Genomic DNA, 22,208 nt, shown 5'->3' with positions numbered 1-22,208 from the left:
AAAACCGGTTTCATGCCTCGTGGTTGTGATTTACATGAAGCGGTTGTCTTTCTACTATCACAGATTGCCTGGAGCGGTCACTGTAACTCAGAACCCTTTTGGGTTCCTAAACATTAATTTCTCTTTAGTTTCTAATATTAATGGAATTAACTGCAGACACAGCCAGGTAATGTTTTGGGTTGGAGCCCTCATTTCACCAGATTCTTCCAGAGCCTTAAGAAGGTTAGGGCATCCACCTAAATAAGCCCTTTGTGGCAGGAAAGTCACTGACCTCAGGCCCCTGGAGGGATGGGGTAACAGAAGTCCACACAAGACACAATTTGTCACCCGAGAACACTCAACCATGGTATTTGTTCTTCTCAGCGTACTAAGCAGCTTTATCACAAAGACACCTATGTTCCAAACGTGGCCAATATACTATCATTATGTTGAAAGAAATGGCCACTGCCATTTCTGTAGGGCACTGGCAATGCCACATGGTTTAAACTCTACATTTTGAGTTGACTGTTCCTGGGTGGGTTCCACTGGGAGCCACCGATTCCACACCACCCCCCCACCCTGCCCTGCACCAGGAAAATGTGGAAACTCGCCTGCCTCGTCTCCCAACAAGGCTGCCTGGGCCATGGCAGGAGAGCAGGGCCGCAGCCCGGGGAGTATGTCTCTCTTCTCTGACCCTCGCCATCTGCAGGAGCTACCTGGAGAATGGTGACAGGTATCTGGACTCCACGGGGCTGGAGTCTGTCCATCTGGGCTAGTGGTGAGCCGGCCTCACCCTCCAGTCTGCACGCGGGATCCCCGACCCAACAGTGTCTGATGGAGGTGGGGACCGTGGGCCGCCCCACCGCACCAGGCCCGCAGCCCCTACGCGTCTGGTCCCAGCATAACCATTAGACTTTGTTTTGTTTCACTCACTCTTGAAGTGGAAATGCGGACTATTCTTAAAGTGGTGTGGTGCAGACATACTGCGTGTGGAAACACGTGAGATCAAAATTCAAGGCTGGCCCATTGGTGAATAATGTTAAGGGGAATGTAATAATAATTGCATAATAATCACAGATGCTGGTATGGGTGGTCATATACAGTGTGATGGTCATACGAAAGACGTAAGGTGGATAACTGTAATCACATCATAGGAAGGCAGGATTTTTGATCTTATCCATCTGCCTCACCCAGTTTTATGGCCAGGGAGACAGAGGGCTGCTACTCTGTACTGTAGCCAGCACTGGAGTCCAGACCTTCTGGGACGTTCCACGTTATCAGCCTCTCTGGCACACCTCTTGTGTTGTCCCAGATAAAGATGTGGAGCACTCAGATAGCCCTGATGTGACTCCAACACACCTCTCACACACGCACATTTCTAGGACACAAGTTCACACAGAAAGAGGACAAATTATAACCCCAAGTGAAAGGCCCAGATAGACAAGCATCAATCACCTAGACCAGAGAACCTGAGTCAAACCCTGAGCTACATCTTCAAGAAAAGATCACCGAGGACAAGAACATGAACTTTTCTTTAGGAGTAACCCAGGGCTTGTGTTTCTGCCTATCCAGTTCTCCCAGAACTTCTGCATCTTCCAGCTCACAAAAACCCATTACGGATAAGGATTCTTGAAATCAGATGACCTAACAAAACCCCAGGTTTACACATCTTTTCTGAGCATTTAAACAGAAGAGCTGGTGGGGTGAGGGTTGGAATACTCAGCCTTATTACCTCGATGGACCCTGGTTCAGCTTTGACTCTTTCTCCCGTGTGGTTGTCACTGTTAAGACTTGGGGGCGCGTGCCTCCTCTCCTCCTTTAAGGCATGCTCCAACAGCTTCTTGTTGAGGATCCGGGCTACGTTCTCAGCGAGTGTGTAACCAGGGGGAGCGGATAAGTCCTGCCTCAAGGGCGTGCCCTCTCCCCCTTCCTCCCTCCACGTCTCTGAGCCAGCCCCGATGGGGCTGGGGGACCGTCCTCGGGAACTGGGGCCTGTTTCCTGGCCTGGGCCCAGGTCTGACCGAGGTTCTGCTGAGCGAGACCGACTCCCGGCCCGTGTCCCCTTCTGGAAGGGGTCCTGCACCACGGGGCTGTGGTCGATGATGTTGAAGAGGCTGGAGAGGCCATCGTTGATGGCGGTGTGCACGGGGCTCTCTCTTGTGGTGGTGGAGCGGGCCCAGGCTGACTCGCTGCACCCCTTTGGGGCTAGCCCCAGGGAGGTCCTGCTGTTTGGCGGCTCGGCTTTGGGGAGGGGCTTCCTTTGCAGCTTGGGAGACCCGTACTTGGGGGAGCAGCATGTGCGTTCAAACTTGGCCTGCACCTTCTCGATGGCGGGGGCCACCTGCCTGCTCCTAAGGCCACGGGAAGGAGACGACGCGGGCGTGGCACCACCCCCTGCCTTTGGCGTGAGACACTTATGGGGGCTGCTGGTGATGGTGCTGCCACGTAGGGCTTCGGTCTGCAGGCCAATGTTGATGGTCTGCACGGTCTGTGTCCCTGTTGTCCGGGACCCATTGGTCTGGCAGGCCATGTCCTTGACAGGAGGCTTGGCGGGACTGGAGCATATGGCATTCCTGACGGAGAAGGCCACCTCCTTCATGTCATCACTCATGTTCTTGGACAGACTGTGTAGTGGGGAGGCGAACCCCAGGGGGGTGCAGAGGGAGCTTTCCAGGGGGCGCAGTCCTCCCTCCACATAGTCCCGGGGGTGTCTGGAGGGGGCACAAGGCCACCTGCTAAGCACGTGTTCTGAGGGACCCCCCTTTGCGTCTCCAGCGCCCCCCCTGGCTCTGCTCGTGGGAAACGGGCCCTCGGGCTCCGACCGGCCCTTGCCCTCACCCCCGGCCACCACGATGCTGTCCATCCTGCGGATGGCGGGCGGGCTGTGCAGCACCCGCACCCCCGCCTGCTCGGCGCACACGTGGCTCCGCAGGGGCTGCTTCTGGCAGTGCTCTGGGCTGGTCATGGTGTCCGTGGTCATGGTGACACTCGTGGTGAGGTACCAGGAGGAGTCGGGGAAAGGCTCTGCGCTGGCCTCATTCCCTGCCCGCCCCCCCTCGGTCCTGTCTGCCCATGGCTCCGGGGGCCTCTCCTCCCAGCTCTTGCTGTTGAACTCCTCGATGTACTTCAGGTCGTCCGGAGACAGGGGCGGGGTGACGTCCTCTTTGCTGTTGGCAGCCGGCAGGCCCTTCTCCGGCAGGAAGGGAGAGACGTCCATCAGACGCTGGAACTCAGACATGGAGGACACAGACACAGCCCTGGGGAAAGTGGGAGAGAAGAGGGTGTCAGCTGCCCGCCAGCCAAGAAGCGTGCTCACCCCCGCCCCTGACCCCGCAGCTCGTGGGTCCCGCCCCCGCGCGGTCCGACTGTGCGTCAGTCTCCATCCGCCTCCACTACCCGCACTTCTTCCAGCCGCTCGATGTTCTCTGCTCCTGAGCCGCCCCCGTGCGTGTTCAACCGACTCTTCATGGCTCTGGAATTGTTCCGGGAGCCTTGTAGGAGTCAGAGTTTCATACAGGCGGCCCTCAACTACCATGGAACGAGCAGGAGGCTGGGCTCTGGGGGATGGTCAGAGCTAAGCTCCAAACCCACTTTGGAAGGCTTTCATTTTGGTCTGTGGTTGCTCCAAAGCAAGAAGGACACCTGGCTGACGAGTGCCTTCAATCCCTAACCCAAAGGAGTTTCCAAATCCCCGGCACCGAGGCAGGTGCTCGAGCTACTGACGGAAATACTGCTCCGTCCTGATCCAAACCTGGCAAATGGTGTGCGCCAAAGGGGTCGATATCACAACATCACAGGTATAATCTGACATCTTGTTCATCCGCCAGCCTCATCCTCTGCTGGATGAACTTCTGGTGAAGTACCATTGACCCCTGAACATCACGGGGGTTAGCTGGTCCCATCCCCATGTAGGTGAAAATCACGTACAATTTCTGACTCCCCCCACACTTAACTACTCATAGCCTACTGTTGAGCAGAAGCTTTATCCTTAAGATAAGCAGCTTATATAACACATACTTTGGGGTATGTATTAAATACTGTATTCTTGTAATAAAATAAGCTAATGAAAGAAAATGTTATTAAGAGAACCACAAGGAAGAGAAAATACATTTACAGCACTGTACTATATTTACTGGGAACAAAAATCCACATCTAGGTGGACCCGTGTAGTTCAATCTGTGTTGTTCAGGGGTCAACTGTACTAAGGGTCATCCCCAGAGGCCAAAGGGAAGATGTGGAGCAAAGGAGGGAAGTGGAAGGTGTGACAGGTGGGCACGTGATTTCCAAATACGACTTCCTACAGAAAGTTCATCCTGCCCTGCTGAAATCCACCACCAGGGCTCAGGTCTCCCCTCCCCCCACCTGCTCCCTCCTGTACAGCCCAGCCTGTGCTGTGTTCTTGCTCCTCCTGGATCCTTGGACGAGAGGAAGATGCCTGCAGACACTCAAACACATGGGAGGGTGAAGAGGTCTGAGCTGAAGGGATATCCAGGGTTGGGGGAGTGCTGCCCGATGGGCGTGGATTTGGATGTAGATTCATGGATAATTAGTGCTTTCGTTCCACGTATTTCTAGTTGGTATGAATTTCCCTACTGCCTCCTATAGGCCCGGGCAGGCACCATATGAGGTGTTGGGGATTCCAAAATGCTAAGACAGGAGGTTGCTGGCGCGCTTAGGCAGCTTGTCAACCCGCTGGACCTTCTGGCCGGAAATGGCTCCTGTCGGCGTGGAGGCAGGGGCATATGCAGACTCACTCTCTCTGCAACGAGACCACTTTCTCATAGGACAACATATTCCTATCTGCGCACCCCAAACAGAAGTTTAAATATTTAGGGTTTCAGACCAGCACAACTGGGTCCCAGAAGGAGCGTGCATGGGCCAGTCTACTGCAGAAACCATTAATGATGGTGAGGCTAGAACTGGGGTGTGTGTACCACATGGACTGGCTCACAGAACCGGCAAAGACCTGGGTACCTTTGCCCTCACCCTGGGTTGCCACCCTGGGGTAAAAGACAGAAGCTACAAATGATACCCATAGGCTTTCTATCTTGTTATTTCTCACTAGAAGCAAAAGTTAGTGATTTTTTTGTTGTTGTTAGAAATAATCTACAAACTTTCCCATGGACCCATGAAGAACAGCAAGCTGGCTACAACTAGCACTGAAAAGAAAAAGAAATAGGAGGGGTGGGTCAGTTTATCATAGATCTGAAGCCTTCCAGTGTGATTTTTCTCTTCTTGCCTCTAACCAAGTCAGGGAGTTGCTGAATTAATAATGAGCTTCAGATGCCTCGGTGGCGCAGTGGGTTAAGCAGCTGCCTTTGGCTCAGGTCATGATCTCAGGGTCCTGGGATGGAGCCTGGCATCAGGCTCCCTGCTCAGCGGGGAGTCTGCTTTTCCCTTGCACTCTGCTGGCCCTGCTTGTGCTCTCTGTTAAAGAAATAAAATCTTAAAAAAAAAAAAAAAAGATAAGCTTCAGAACGTTGTTCACTGGGGACTGGAAATGCCCCGTAGGTACTGAAACCCCAGTCCTTTCCACATTTCTTGAACATGGCTCGTCTGAGCCCCGTTTCTGCCCACAGAGGCCTTTTTGCTCCCAGGCGTTGGATGGATCTCATGGAACAGAGGTGATGTGGGCAGAGAAAGGGAACACATCAGCCTTAGCAGTGGCCAAAACAAAACAGATACAAAACCAGGACACACTAGAAATGTGCCAGTGCATGAAAGCGCACAGAAGAAAGTATTTGGGGGGGAAGACAGGAAACTGCTAGAACCAAGAGGGAGAAGGGCATAGCGAGGACAACACGTGTACTTTCTTGCCTTAGACATTTTGATACGTACTTTTATTTTTATTTTTTTTAAGATTTTGTTCATTTATTTGAGAGACAAAACACAAGTGGGCAGAGGGGCAGCGGGAGAGGGAGAAAGAGACTTGCGCTGAGAGGGAGCCCAGCACTGACCTGAGCCAAAGGCAGACGCTTAACCAACTGAGTCACCCAGGGACCCCTAAAATGTAAGTTTTAATATTTCTGATATTGCGTTATTTAAGTTTTGATTTAGGATTGATTTTCTAAGTATGGATGACTTTTGAAATTAATAGCAGCAATAGGATAAAAAATAGGGGGCACCTGGCTGTCTTAGTCAGTAGAGTGTATGACTCTTGAGCTTGGGGTTGTGAGTTCGAGCCCCACATTGGGTGTAGAGATTAAAAAAATAAACTTTTTGAAAAAGATAAAAAATAAGAGCTACTAAGTGAAGAGTTCTGTGAAGATAGCTAAATTTTGTTGACCACTTACTCTGTGTCAGGCATTGCTCTGTTTTATGTGGAGTAACACATTTAAGCTGTGAAGAAATGGAAACACCTTTTGTTTACAGATGAGGAAACCGAGGCACAGGGTGGTTACCGAACTCATGGCTGGCGAGAGCAGATGTGCATTTGAAACCAGGCTCTGGCTCTTGAATGCGGCCCTGGACTGTCCAAGAATGACCAGACAAGACAATGTCTGAAGGACAGAAATACACCATAGGTGTTTTGGATGGCTTGGGATGAACCCAATACCGGGCAAAATGGGAAGGAGACAGTAATTCATGGACCCGAAGTTCACAGGAAAACCGGGGATGAGGAGATCTGGAAACAGCGAACTGCCCTGAGGAGAAGTTTCCTGTGGTGGAAATAGCATGTGTTCGTCTATAAAGAAAAAGCATGTGAGTGGGGATGGCGGGAGTTGTGTACAGGAAGTCTTTCCTCTCAGTTGTGTTTTCAATGTTTAAATATAAACAAATTTGCTTAGATGTGTCTTTTCAGATATATCCTATCATACAAATGACCTAAAATGATGATAATGAACATTGCCAACATCACCCACTTTGTATTTACTTTAAGGTTGACGGACAGGAAATATGTTAATAAACTCTCCTGGTAGAACTTTAAATGCCTAGTATATAAAATGTCTCCGAGCACATCAAGAGGGAGTCTTTCCAGACTAAATGAAAAGTGACAGGTTTCTGTGGGCTGTTCAGAGACCACTAGACACAACATTCCTTTATATACACGATACACAATTGTAACTGTTCTCACCATGACACTAACACCCACAAGAGTACAGCGTCTCCCTGGCCTTTCTATGGCAAATAATAATAATAGAGCAACTATGTACTCAGAAGTTTTACTTTAAGTCATTCTCAAGACGGTGGTTACCACAGGTTCTGGTGACAAGATAGAATTTTAAGACTGAGAGGTTTTAATTTCAGTAACTGACTATTGTTTTCATCAGTCTTACTTACCTTTGAAGATTTCCTTTGTGATTTTCTTCTTCCTACAAAGAAGGAGGTAGATCATCTGAATCAGTTAATATGGTTGCCAGGCCCTTTCAACGTGCTAAGTAATCTGTTTTGCACTTTGGCCACAGGAAAACCCCATTTAAAATGTACACCGAGGCCAAGTTTTGGTCAGGAATGCTCCTGCCCCTCAGCCCTTTGAAGTATAATAATAAAACCAGAACCCACAGTGGGGTTGGAGCTCTGGCAGTCCAGGGAGGAGCCCATGTGAGTGAGAAAAATTGGCTATATACTTTGTCATGAAGAAAGTGCTTTCCTGGGTTTCTGCAAAGGAAGCTACCTGTGTAAACTTCAAAGCTGGCTTTTGTCATGACCCGAATACATCTGAATGTGTGTGTGCGTGTGAGAGAGAGAGAGGAGGAGGTGGGAGAAGGGAAAATGTGCGCTCCCCCCAGCCCCCCGCCCCGGAGAGAGGAAGGTGGCAGCTATGTCCCTCAATCTAAGCCTCAGTGTAGAAGGTGATGCAGCAGCCTCTGGCTTGAGCACTTCTGTTGCAAGCTTTGCCATGTGGAATCAGAGGCAAGCTTACAAGAACGTCTGCTCCGTGGCAGCTCAGTATGGAGCCCGGTCACTGTGGACTCCAGACCCGGGTTTGCTTCCTTTCTGCTGTGCAGCTGCACCATGGGAATTGCCAGCAGACCAAACAGGATGGCATCCTAGTGATGGCACCTGGCCCATACTGCCAAGAAGGTATTTGACCTCACAAATACCAGACCGAAGTCTAACTGGCCCCCATTTCAACACTACTTGACACCAACTCTTTGAAGTCTTCCTTTGGACAGGTTAAGTGACAGGTACAGCAGCTGTTAAACTTACTCACAGGTAATGATTCCTAAAATCCAGGTGCAGAAGGGCACCTGGGTGGCTCAGTCGGTTAAGTGTCTGCCTTTGGTTCGGGTCGTGATCCTGGCATCCCAGGATAGAGCCCCATGTCGGGCTCCTAGCTCAGCAGGGAGCCTGCTTCTCCCTCTACCCTCACTGTGCGCTCTCTTGAATAAATAAATAAAATCTTAAAAAAAAAAAACAAACAACAAAAAACAAAAACCCAGTTGTAGAAAGGGCATAACCACAAAAACCTGACATTGAGCCGTGGAAATCTGAGTCCAGAGTTGAGCTTACTGCATTGTTGATCTAATTTACGCACAGCTTCTAAGTGCTGGATTTTCCCCACTTTGCAGAGAATAAGAATTTATAGCATGTCATTGTTTAGTAACACTTAGCATTTCCCAATGTGAGGTACCTTCTTTGGAACAGATTTTTTTCTGTTACCAGTAAGTGTTAAGAATCAGAAGGCTGCGGTGATTTAAAGAGAGGTTGCAGACCTATACTTCCCAGAATGAAAGATCTCTGTGTGTTTTCCTGGACCTGCTCATGGGTGAGACCAGTGTCTCCAAACCCCAGACATGTTTGGAAAGTGAAAGTGAATGCAGCTCGCCCTAGGAATTTCGGGTCGGGACCACCAAGCAAAGATCTTGGCACTCTGAGGGTTTCCTGCCTACTTAACCCGGAGGCTACAATTTGCAAAACCAGAGCCTGCCGGCCAGATGGCCAGCTCTCCTGACAACCCCTTGGTCCTGCAGCAGTTAACTGGACCCCAAATCCCAGGCCGACCTGGGGAAGGCAGTTCCTGAAGTCCCGCTGGGGCCCTCGGGCTGGAGGCTCCTCTGGCTCGTCATCCAGAGACAAGGCGTCCAAGTAGAGGTTTTCCCGCGCTGAACATCTGTCCGATTCCTTCAGCTTGGACAGCGGCCGGTCTTCAAACGGGGCGGAATCGGTGTCTGCGCAGGGCCACACCCCCAAGGGACGGGGCATTCGGGGGCTTCCCGGGTGGGCAAAGGGGTGCATGTTGCCTTCCTTTTGATCACAGAGGAAACTGCCACTTCTCCGGGGACTGTTTTCTTTCTGCAGCTTGAGGGTTTTAAAAATGAAAACAATGAGCCTCATTTTTCTGTCTGTTGGTCTCCCCAGACCACTGCTTCTTCACAGTTTGGAACTACGTTTGGGTCCATCAGAAAGACTGTAAGAAGTCAATGGTCTTAAAGTTTTGACCTTACTTTCAAAAGTAACCCAACATTACAGATGCTTTTATTTAAAAAAAAAAAAATCACAATTTTATCCAGCCTGGAAAATGCATTAACCATACACATGAGCCTATTTCCCATGAAGCTGTATCATTTCATATATATATATATATATATATATAAAATATACACACACATATATATCACACACACACATATATATATATATATATCATATGCACATATATATCATATACAATACAACTTCATGGGAAATTATACATTTATTTTTTAAAAACTGACATTGTTACATGACATATTTAGAAGTCTTTTTTATACCTTTAGAACTTAAGGCACATTCACCGGGAAACCATCAGTGATACCAAACTTCTGAGGGGAAATTTGATTGTCCTAACTAGCAGGGTTTCCTCATTTTAATGCTATTATTCCCAAATCATTTGGAAGGGGTCCCATCCATAATCCAAGTGATGAATTGGGTTATAACCACTGGGTGTCAAAAACAACTTCTAACTTTGCTCGAGGGGATTACAATTTAGCTATCAAGTTAAGGAAAGATCTGGACTGACTGAAAAAGGAAAAGCCACATCCTATAGAATGTAGTTGTTTGCCTGACTTGGGAAAGGCAGGAAACAATAGTGAGGAACACACAGGCACCCCTCAAGTGAGGAAGGCCTGAGTTGGGAGCCACTGTTCTGTGGCTGGCTGGCAGAAGAGACGTCCCCAGAGATCCCCAGCTCAGTGTCCTCATCTGTAAAGTGGGGACCTCACAGCTGTGAGGGGAGGAGCGCAGGGGCCACCGGCAAGGCAAGCTCAGCAGGGCTCACTCTTCGTCCGTGAGACCAGCACTGACCTCCCTGGGGTCTGGGTGCGCGGACACGCCTTGTTGATTTATGGCACTAAAAGGAACCATGTGGAGCAACTCAGGAAGGGAGCCAACGTGAAATCACAGGGAAAGGCAGGGAAATGGCGAACTGGGCGGATGCTGCCTCCCTGGAGAAGCCGTAATGGACTACTTCTCCCCAGACTCTCCAGAGCTTTCCTCACCGCCTTCCTTTCGAACCGTGCACACAAAGGGCTGAGGAGACCCCCACCCAGGTATCTCCACGATGGTCTTTACTGGGTGACACGTCACACACCCCACCATGGCAGAAGCTCTCCTGGCTAAGAAAGTTACCTGAAGGGCGGAAGTGACATCTGGATTTTTCAAAGAAGAGAGATGATGGGTCCTCAAGGGCTGACATGGCGCCAGGAAGTTCTAGAACTCCCCCAGAAGGATTAATTTATTTTTTAACTGAGACTCTTTCACAAATTACACCTCTGTGTCCCAACTGAGGCCTTCATCCAGGAGCTGGAGGTAAGTGTGGCCTGTTCATCATCAGGAACCAAGCCATGTGAAATAATCGCCATTATTAAAAGGACTTTTACTCAATTTAAGTAATTTCTGATATGGTGTGTTATCTTCATTTTCTGAGAAAGATGGAAATTCAAGCAGCCAGAGCTTCAGTGTTAGAGTCTGAGGTGGGGTCAGAGTTGAGTTAGGGAACAAGCCAGTCACTCTGGGTTTCAGCAGCTCGGCCCCTCTCATCTCTTCCCATCCCCCCCACCCCAAGGCACAGTTTTTCCCAATTCTCTTAAAGATACTAAATGTTTTCTTTACAACACCAACAAACAAAAAACGACAACAAAAAGGGAACGCTTTTTATTATGTTCATCTAATGCATGTCAACGCAATTTAGTTCTAACACATGATCATCTCAAAGCTATTCTGGGCAAGGAATTAAAACGCAAGAATCACACTTGGAGCTGTAAATGTGCACCGAGGGTGTGTGTGAAGAGGAGGAAAGAATGACTAAGGAGGAGGCTTTGAACGAGCACATTCTAACTCAGCACAGGGGGAATTCAAAAATAAACACAGGCGGCCAGAAGCAATGCTCACTAAAGCTGGTCAGTATTAGGTTTCCTAAAAATGAACTGGAATGGGTTTAGCTGGAGGGTATCTGCTGCTAAGATGCCTCTGGGATGTTGTAATAGAATAATGGGTCCTTAAAAGGATAGGGTTTCCTAGGATAGTCATTTCAAACCAGCCACCAGCGCCCACTGTACTTCGAATCCTGCCCTAGAACAACTTTTAATGCAAATAGAAAACTGAAAAGACTTGCATTTCAAATAATACAGGAAACAATAAGCCCTCCACAGTGTCACCTTACCTGAGCTGGTCCAAAAAAAAAAGGTCGCTTTGTGAATGGGTTTTAAAAGAAAGGCCTTTCAGGCTACAGAGGTAGTTGATTTAAGAAAGTTTCTGGAAGGAGACCAGAAAGACGCATGGTTTTCCCTGTAGGTCTTTAGTACAGTGGCGAGTCCTATATCATCTGCATGTTAACTGGGATCTTAATTCTAAGGAGAAATGTAGTGTGACTCCATAAAAGTTAACTATCGCCCAATCAAATCTGGACTGTGACAAGGGTTGCTGATAAGATAGATGACACGTGTTATGTGACCTTAACTGCATCCCCACAGTCATCTGTCATATGAAATGCCTCATGCAACGCAGAAATTATGTAGGAATTTAATGACACCGGACAAGTATGAAGCATGTGTTCTGAAAGTGGAAAATGGATTTAGTGTTACTTCCTTCACCAACTATATTAGGTTATCACAGTCAAGGTTACATGGCTCACCAAGTAGTCAAATATCAAGAGCATATATTATGAGGAATGTTCACCTGTATTTCTTATTTATCTATGGAATGTGGAGTTAAAAATTAAACGAATGATAAACGAAATCTACACCACACACATACACACACACACACTCTTTGGTCGATTTCTTCTTTCCAGAGAATGACTATAACTGCTTCATTTAATTTTTGGGATTGGGCACCAAGATTTATAAAATCTTTTTTTAAAATGCTGACTATTTGGGGGAAAAGGTTGGATTTATTTTTGAAAGCCACAACTGCATATCTGAAGCATCATTCACTGGCAGCAAATCCTCTTCTAAAAACAGTGGTGAGATCATTGTGCAAAGCCTGTGGGATCTACCACACAGATTTCAGGAACAGATGAATGCCTGGAACCCACGTGTCTCGAATCCCTTATACTCAGAGACATTAACCTTGAGGACTCACATTCTGAGGCTATCGGCTCGGCAGAACCACAGTCATTCTGACTCAAAAGACAGATGTGAACCGGAAATGGGGTTCAGCTCACGCCCAATCTTACCCTTCAAGATACAGTCTTAAAATGGGGCCACTGCTCCTCCCCTGGTCATTAACTCCTCAAAAGTTGACTATCATCAGATGTCCTACTACTTTTTCCTTTCCAAGGAATTCCTCATTCCAAAAAGTAAAAACCCTAAAAGACTTGCTTAAATTATATCCAAGCTGTGACTTCCAAAAAGGAGCTATGACAAGACCACAGCTAACAGGCAAAGGGGACCCCAGAAGGGCTGTGGCAGGGATGGGGCTGGCCTTACTGTGCCATAGGAGGGATGAACACGGTGAGGGCTCCTGGAGGGGAGGCCAAGGGGGACCCTCCCTGATAACAAGGTGCCTGGCATTTCTGAGACACTGGTTAACCAAAGCTAGATGTGATAAATCAGTGACCTCTTTGTGAGAATACGTGCTATTTCTGCCCCTGCAATTTCCACCTAACCACTGATCTGTTCAGGAGAGCCCAGGCACACGGGGGATTCAATACAGAAGATTCTTCTCAAATGATGCATTTCTAGGCCAAACAGGAAGTGGCCACCTTTCTTTTGCTAGACTTTGGGGAATTCTGAAATGAGCCACATCAAAGACCAATATGGTGACTCAGGTGGGTGAGTAATCAAATCTAGGAAGAAGGTCCGCTCCATTCTATCTGCAGTGTGTCTCCTTCTCAACACTTTCTGAGCCAGAGAATCCTGGCTTTTTTTTTAGTCCATTCTCCTTCTCTCCCTCCCCGACAGTGTGCAGAAACTAACTTTGGCCATTGCACCGGCATAACACAGGTATCTCACACATTTTCAAAAGGCTCCCACATCAATGCAGGCAATATGGGTATTTGTAAGAGAGTAATAAGGTTATTTTCCTGACCTCAGTTTCTTATTGATTAATTCATTTCCTTGAGGTCTCATAAATTTATAAGTGGGGCAGGCTGAAATAAAAAATAAAAATAAAAACAAAAACCATATATGCTATATAAAAATCCAGCCAGAGAAGAAGTTTAAAACTTCATCAGTTTAATATTTAATATTTAATCTGTGCATCACTCGGGCTAGAAACTATGCAAACGATCCTGAGTCTGACGCAATGCAGAGAACAACTCTCTGGGAAGTAGAAAAACAACTCCTCAGGCTCCCCCTGAATTCGTCCGGGTGTTTGAATTGTTTGTTTAGCTGAAGACAATGAGCTACCAGCCCCATCCTCTGACTGTGGTCCTCCCTAATCACAGCTCAGCAATAATCACAGGTGCAACCAGCCTCATTTCCAACTTAATTCAGCGATTTCTTTCCTAATGGAGAGCAATTCCATTCAAGTTGGAGCAGCCACTGTGACCACATCTTTAGTGATAAACTTAAAAGGTAGTTTGCTTTTTGGCAGGAATCACCTTAGAACGCCTGAAATAACCTCATGTTTCAAGCGTAGTCTTTAAATTCCTTCAGAATATTACCCACCCCCACCACCCCTGACCAAAGACATACCACACATATACACACACACAAAGAAATTACCTACAAATTTAGCAATAAAAAGATCTGTGTAATGCAAGGGCTGAGTGTGGGTCGCCAATGCTAGAAATTCTGTGATTTTTTTACCTCTTCCTCCAGACGCCCATGAAACATTAGCCTGATTTTTTTTTTTTTCCCCTCTAAGGGCTCTGATTTCAGTTTAGTTATCTGTACTCTCTTCCCTGTTCACTGGTCCCGGGGTACTCCCTTTACCTGTTCTATTCTCCACAGGAGCTCCTTCTTCTGCTGCTCCCACTCCTGCCGGTCTCTGTCTAGACGGTCAAGAAGTTCCACCTTCTCCCGGTTCCAGTTCTTCTCGCTGTGATGAATCTGCCAGCGCAGGTCCATGACCAGGCCATGACTGTCAGCAAGGAGCTTCTGGTGTGTCTCCCTCTCCTTTCTGAATGCTCCTTTGCTGTCAGTAAAAGAGCCTGCTTCTCCCAAGTTCTTCTCAGTCTTCTCTTCCAGCTGGCAAGGAGAAAGGACTTAGACCTTAATCTCTGGAAAATCTTACATGAACAGGTGAGGAAAATCTTACCACATTTGCATATTATCCTCAGAAACATGTTTAAGTCAAGATTTGACCAATCCCATGGTGGGGGGTGAAACAATTTTCATTTTTAAAGCCCTAATTACGAACATTTGACATAGAGAGTCACACAAAACATAAGGCAGTGAGTCCACTTAGCTTCCTGTGGTCTGCCTCTCAGCTCCACGTCCTGCCTCAGTTACCACCATACCTTGCTTGTCCTTCTATAGAGCTCCCTGAGGGCAGGTCCATATCTGTCCCCAAGTCCTCAGCCCCCACATGGAAATGAGGGATGGGCCAGCAGTGGGACTGACCCGTCTATAATAAATATCCATTAAACATCCTTGAGATCAAATACCAAAACAAACAAATATGTGAAAAAACTTCCATCTAGACATACCATATTCCAATTGCTAAAAACCAAACAGGAAACCTTAGAGGCAGACAGACACAGGACACATAGACACGAATCACAGCCCACCTCTCCTCTGAAACTATCCAAGTCAGAGGACAATGGAGTGGCATCCTTGAATGGCTGCAGGGGAAACTGACCGACTTCTATGGTCAGCAACAATATCTTTCAAAAATAAAGGGGAAAAGGGCTTTTTCAACAAATTTTTTAAAAAATCACTGCCGGCAGACCTGCACTTCAAGAAATGATGGAAGTTTTCAGGCAGAAGGATTAGGATACTAAGAGACACTCTGATCTACACAAAAAATGAACAATGCAAATGACAAAAGAAATACAAATACAAGCTCATCTCCTCCTATTTTTAAATTTGCTTTAAAGTATTACTGAGTATCTAAAGCAAAACCAGTTGCAGTGTATTGTTTATAGAAGTAAGGTATGACAACAAGAGCAGAGGACAGGAGGAGGGTGTTGGGAACACACTGTTGCTACAGAACATGATCGATTTTAGTGAAAGATCCGTGAACGTAAGGATGCATCTTTTTCTATTCTAGTTCAGCAGACTGCAGGATTTTTACCTACGGACCATGTTACTCCATTCAATTCTAATGGGTTCTAATCCATTCTTTTCCTTGAAGCCAGAAAAATGTTTTAAAAATGTAAACCAAAATGCTTTACTTCCATGATAAAATCAGGATTAATGTTTCAATCTTTGGCACATTCTTTTCCCTCATACCTGACTAGGTGCAGGTCCTCAAAGATACTCCTTTTTTCATGATGTTTTTTTCCTCTGAAACATCCTTTCTCTCCTTTTCCAGGTACTCACTCATATTCATCTTCTGAGACTCATTCTAAGCAGGACTTTCACAAACAATCCCTCCCTGAACCCTCAGGTTGAGGTGCATGGCCAACATACCCCCTACTTCCTGACAGCACTGTGTATAGGCCTGGTGGGACACTGATCACACTATTATAAATTACAGCCCTGGTCTGGGTCTCCCACTGCACTGAGAACCCCTTTAAGAAAGGTCTTCTCCGTTGCTGGATCCTTGGCATCTAGGACAAGGTCTGACTTGGGAGTGAACTGATAGAATCGCCAATTCGGCCAGGGACACAACATGACCTCCATGGAGATAAAATACTTAACTTTTGGTAGAATTTTCCTGTTTTGCTTTTAAGTAGAAGAAGAGTAAAGATGGGAGTATTACAAAGAAACTAGCTTTAGCCCACATTCATTGTTTCTTGGTCTGCAGTGGTTTCAGAAACTTCTTAAAATGATCTGGGCAGAAGATGAATCTTTACCTATTACCACCTGGCTTCTAAGTTGGAAGTCCTAATTTTATTTCATGGTGTCTAGTGATTCTCCCTGAGGCTTTATGTGTAGCATGCATGTGGGTGGCCACCAGGTTTCTCTAAAACAAAGATGAAATATTTTGAAATTGGCTCACATCAAAGATTAGGCCTCCTTTCTTTAGCTACATTTACATCTGCGAAAATATTTAGCTTTCTCCCCCATAAACATATTTTAAAATAGGTTTCAGCTCACCAGAGAGCATCTTACTCATTTTGTCTCCACTCCTGACTCTTCAGGCTGTGCACTAAGATAAACAGAGCCTCTAGTAAGACACCAGGAAGGAGACAGGATTTGTAACTGGGTCAGCGGCTCCAGCAGCCCGGCCTGATGCTTCCGTTTTGCCCTGTTTTGCTGCTTCCTCTGTGGAGAAGGCAGTGTCTCCACTCTACTGGGGGCTGCGAACCTGAATCCAGGGCTCCCCTGGGGCAGCTGGCCATGCCACTGAACTTGTGGGTACCAGGCCAGGTGGGGGCTGGGGGGAGCACTGTTTTCTTTTGACATGACAGGCTCTTTCATCTTTTATCAAGGCCACTTGGAAGATGTCTCCTTTCTGGGCAATTTTTTTTTTTCTTTTATGACCTAGCCAATTCATATAAAATTTTAATTTAAGATATACCTCAAAATAGGACTTAGAAAGTAGATGATCAAAGATGCACAGACTTTTCCTCCCATTGTGACCAAGGGGCTGGAAGAAACCTGGAGAAATAATCAGAGCAAGAGGACCCGGGGCAGGACGTGATATTGCTTATAAGGGTTTCCAGGGAGAAAACACTTAGAAAAGAACGTTTCTGGTGATGTCTGACCTTAACAACTATGGCCTTGGTCTAAAACCTCTGAGACGGCTCTGCTTGGTTGGGAAGATGAAGGTAAGACCCCGTTCTCTCTACTCAAGCACTAAAGCCTCCATGATCTGAGACCAGCCACTTCCTCTGGGCCTCCCTTTCCTCCAGGGGAATTAAGGACCGAGATACTAATCAGATTTCTAGGGCTTGTAGTACAAGGTCTACAAGCTCTTTTCAGTATTTGGAGAAATCTAGAGGAATGCATGTTTGCCTTTTTCAAAGATAACTAGGCCACGCTCTGCATTTTCTTTGCGCCTGTCTGAACTATGACTGTGTGTTCCGATCACCACTTCATGTTGGCCACCCCTTGATGGGGCTAAATACAGCCTTGTTCAACATAGAATGGAAAAATAAATGCTGCTGTCAAAAAGCACTTGGCGGGGACTGTGCTTCATACTTGGGAGAGGGAATAGGAGGAAGAAGAAGGTGCCTTGAAAAGGCTGGGAATTATTATTTTTTTCCCTAAGCAGGCTCCACGCTCAGCATAGAGCTCAAGACAGGGCTTGAACTCATGACCCCAGCGATCAAGATCTGAGCTGAGATCGAGAGTCAGATGCTCTACCGGCTGAGCCACCCAGGCGCGCCGAAGCTGGGGATTTTAAAAAGAGCGAGCGAGTGAGCAGGCAGCTATTCCCGGCTTTCCCCCCCGAGTCCTAGCTCTTTGGTCTACCATCACTGCAGATTTGTTGACTGTGTCTTCTCCCCATCTGGCCCAGATGGCAGAGGCCCCGCAGCGGGAGCAGAGGGCAACCCCACAGGCAGGTACCTGTTCCAGGCGGCACTTGAGCGCGGCCCACTCCACGTCCCAGGCGGCCTTGTCGCTGGCGTACTGCTGCTGCAGCCGCCGCCGTGCGTGCTCGTCCTCGCGCAGCTCAGTGCGCAGGTCCTCCAGCAGGCTCTTGAGTGCCCCGAACAGCTGCTGGTTTTCCACCACCTGCGAGAGCGAACATGGAGTTGGTTCTGTCATGTAAGGTTATTCTTTAGGTCATGGCATCAAGGGGGTGCTGGGTTGCGTCCAAGGGTCCATTGCAATGGGTACACAACAGGCAGAAAGTCTGCAGCTTGTAGGACAGAGCCCCTAGGGTCCCTATGCTGCCAGCTGTCAGGCTCCCGGAGCTGAGGCCGCTAAGGGCCTGGTGGAACAGGAAGGGGGAACCCCGCACTCAGGGCTGGTGCTCCGGGCCCAGAAACATTAGGGAAGAAGCTGCAGGAGGCCACAGGGCGCCCGGAAGGCAGGGCTGCGAGGAAGCCCAGTGTGATTTCAGACATCGGCAGCGAAGGTTGGGAATGCAGATCTGGCAAGATATAAACACTCACCTATATATGTTGTTATTTTAATACCAGCTGTTGAATCAGAAGAGAAAAAATAAAGGTTCTGTGTCTCTTATCAACACAGGGTGGTCATACTCTAACTTGGATGGATAAGTACGGCCATGGGGGAGGCCATTTTGAGCTTTAATCAAAATCAAATGTAAATGTTTAACATGCATGATGGCTTCCTCATGGTCTTCTGAGACAGAATCACTGTGTCCCTCCTTTGGGCTGCACCAACATCACCAGTAACCATGCACCTGCTTGTTCTCCCTGTGCCTCCCCTGACCACCCCACCACCGATGTGAGTGCATGGAGACAGACAAAACCCAACCCACCACCATGTTTCCTGCGGCCCACACAATGCTCATCTCAAATGAAGTATGTAAACAGGTGTGATAAATGAAAAAAGGATTTTTATCACTAATCTGCTTACACCTAACTTAAAAGATTTTTTATTTTCTAAAACTCACCCTGCCCTTGGAAAGCACATTTCAAAAGCATGACTGCTGTCTTTGTACGTTTCAGCATGGGCATTGTATCAGAAAGGCCGGTCCAAGCGAATTAAATACTGAATCAATTAGGATATTTGGATAGTAAAAATGCCACGAGCTCATCCCTTCCAATCCAACAGAAACACTAAAAGTGCATCCTGAGCTCCCAGACTGGTTCCAGGGCCATCTTGTTGGGTTCATGTACAAGGCAGGTAGAATCAAAGCTCTCTCAGTACTGCTGGAGTCAGACTGTCTCGACTCTGGGGACACAGAGCACCTTACTCTCAGAGACTCCCCGCCCCCCCGCCCCCCCCCCCCACTGCTTGATAGCCCTCTTGTGCCCAGGGCAGCAGGACGGAGCCCCCAGCTCTCCTCCACCAGATGGAGAGTCTGTCATGCTTCTAAAACCATCTCATTAATCCCTTAAACACCCATGCACAGAGATGAAAATGGACAGCCACCTTTGGGAAGAATTTAAGATACTCTGGCTATCTATACGTTTAGATTTAGAGAGAGTTGAATTAGAAAAGAGAAGCTCTTTAACATGAGTTTTATTACTGAAAACGCCCCAGTTTTCCCTGTAAATTGTCTGCAGTTCTAATATTAGATGCGGTAGACTTTCAATGGGGGTAGAAAGGCCTGTTTGTTAACATTTATAGCTGTTTGGTTTTTCTCCCCTTGACCGTTAATTGTTACTTGAATAGCTCTGAGACTAAAACCAGTAAGAGTACAATCTAGACAACGTCTGAAAGATTCAGCAGCCAGAGAGCCTTCTAAAAATCCTACACGTTCCTTCCAACCAAAATGTAAGTAAATTACCACTACACTCAAAGAGGTGCTCAGGATACATATACAACTGTAATAAATGCAGAACAGTTTCTTTCAACTCTACACCAAAAGTTTTTAAAAATTATGCAAGTGCAGGTGAGTCAGAAGTGTTGCAATAATCTTTTCAGAAATACATACCTTTTTGAGTACAGAATTTGAGAAAAACTATGCTTTATAGTAGATTCATACGCTATTTCTAAAAAAAAAATTTATTTATTTGAGAGCAAGAGAGAGCACAAGCAGGGAGAGCAACAGGAAGAGGGAGATAGAGAAGTAGACTCCCCCACAGAGCAGAGAGCCTGATGTGGGGCTTGATCCCAGGACCTTGGGTCATGACCTGAGCCAAAGGCAGATGCTCAAACGACTGAGCCACCCACACATGCCATCATAAGCTCTTTTCATCTTTGGATTTTAAACTTAAAAAATCACTACTTTTTAAGTCAGAGTATTTTAAGCATAAAGTAATTTTGATCTAGTCTCTGTGTAGTCATTTAATTCTCACTGAAGAAAACAAAGAAAATCATATAATCAATTCTTATATGTAATCAATATCTCCTTACGAACCTTACTTTGTGAGTATCATCAGACTGTGGGGTTTCTAGCCCCACACCAAATGGTTCTGATAACATGAGGACCAGAATTTGTGGTCCTTGAAAGGAGGAATTCACAGAAAAGTCTTTTTGCAGACTGAAATTTTGGTTCTTCTGGAAATAAGTATTTTCTGGCATTAGCAAATACCAGATTAAATAAAATTAAGCCTTAGCGTTTTCATGCACAGTTGGGTCAGTATAATTATCATAATGTGCTATTATACCAGCATAATATTGATCGCCACGGAATGAGTTCAAAAATTGCTCTGGGACGAAGGTGGCCAAAGGGAGCAAGAGAGTGCACGGAATGGATGTTATTGTACTTGTGATAATCACCCAGGAGCAGCATGTGTCACTGCAAGAAGCCAGACTAGCTCTCTCCACCATTGATGTACAACGTCGAGAACTGAGGTCCAAATAAAAATTTCTGAAGACCCAGATGGGCAGGATACTTCAAACCTCTTCAGGTACAAAAACCCAATAATGAAAAGTAATACTAACTGTCTCTAATAGAGGGGGTGCTAAGTCAGGTGTGCCCATCGCTCACTGGCAGGATCTCATTGGCCTCTCTCATCAATCCTGGGCGCGTACCATCCCGTTCCCTGGGTGACAGTGGAGGAACCAGAGCATGCGCAAACGCAGCAACCGCCGGGCTCTCCCAGGCAGGAGGTGCACAGCGCAGACTGCACTCCCGGTCTGTCCCACCCGAGGCTGGACAAACGGAGCCAACCTATCTATATCTAAATTCTGACATTATACACTACCCAGGCTTTTTTGTTTTTGTTTTTTCTTTAAATTTTGCCTAAAAGAAGCCATCTCATCTCTGGAAACAAATTCCATCCCCAGATCAATGGAAATGGTATTAGTAAGCCATCCTGAAAGAATGCCTTGTCTTACATTTTTCCTCTGTGGGGGCCCTTGCTGGGCAATGCTTTCTGTAAAAAGACGACCCTAATAACGTTAAGAATGGCATCAAGACTCTTTGGGCCATTTAGAGGTCTTTGGGTGAAAGTCGTCTTGGCTACAGAACTTTCTGAAACTTCTATGCCAGGGGCCCAATTATGCAACCTTTTAGTTTATAGATCTGTTAAGTGTAGGTCAATTTCAATCAAAAACACCAATTTTTCAACCTCTTCAAGATCAGCTGGCTGGTTTTCTTGTGTAGAAGCAGGATAAAATCGCTGCCACCATTTCCTTTTCTGCAGGCTTAGGTTATTTCAGCCGTTCCAAGTTCATCTCTCTTTGGCAAGGCTTGCAATGATCCCAAAATTGGGATTAGGAGCTTGACTGTGCTATAAAGTGCTAACTTTATTACAGGTTCAAGGTTGGGCTTCTGCCAATAAGACTACTACCCAAAAATACAATAAATATTACTAATAGAAAGTAAAAAGGAAGCTTCTGGGAAAGAGAACATACCAAAATATTTGTGATGTAATGACAACTACTTCATAAAATCATTCTTGCCTAAGATTTCTAAGATAAGGTGTTTCATAATTCTATGAAAGACCTAAACTACCACCAACCACTTTGCTTGTCTCAGAGCCGTTAATTTGGGAGATGGGTTTAATAGAAAGTTGGAACAGATACACTGACCGGCCACTAAAGGCTGACCCACAGAGAGCCAGGTGGCCTCTACTTCGTGCTCATCTAGGCTAGCAGACATAGGCAGGGAGTTCCAGAATGCTATGGTAGCTGTGCCTGACCCCCAGCACAGGCGTAGTTCCTATTTCATACTTATAAAGAGGGGGACCTCATATCCTATTCAATTCCTCTACCTGCAAGAAT

The 22,208-nt window shown here is 46.7% G+C and overlaps 1 protein-coding gene across 8 annotated transcripts in view; it reads right to left on the bottom strand.

The window, feature by feature from the left end:
• MTCL1 (microtubule crosslinking factor 1) overlaps window positions 1-22,208 on the bottom strand; it is a 122,749-nt gene that overhangs the window by 5,010 nt on the left and 95,531 nt on the right. For all 8 annotated transcript variants that reach the window (XM_082697305.1, XM_082697307.1, XM_082697306.1 and 5 more), the window contains 5 exons: window positions 17,967-18,134; window positions 14,280-14,534; window positions 8,926-9,222; window positions 7,261-7,292; window positions 1,712-3,236 (listed from right to left, as the gene is read on the bottom strand). In XM_082697305.1, coding sequence (XP_082553431.1) covers window positions 1,712-3,236; window positions 7,261-7,292; window positions 8,926-9,222; window positions 14,280-14,534; window positions 17,967-18,134 — 2,277 coding nt within the window. The remainder of the gene's footprint in view (window positions 1-1,711; window positions 3,237-7,260; window positions 7,293-8,925; window positions 9,223-14,279; window positions 14,535-17,966; window positions 18,135-22,208) is intronic.

Source organism: Mustela nivalis (genome assembly GCF_964662115.1).
Source record: "Mustela nivalis genome assembly, chromosome: 14".
NCBI lineage: Eukaryota > Metazoa > Chordata > Mammalia > Carnivora > Mustelidae > Mustela > Mustela nivalis.
The sequence above is the reverse complement of the archived record's forward strand: the minus strand, read 5'-3'. Positions and strand labels throughout refer to the sequence as shown.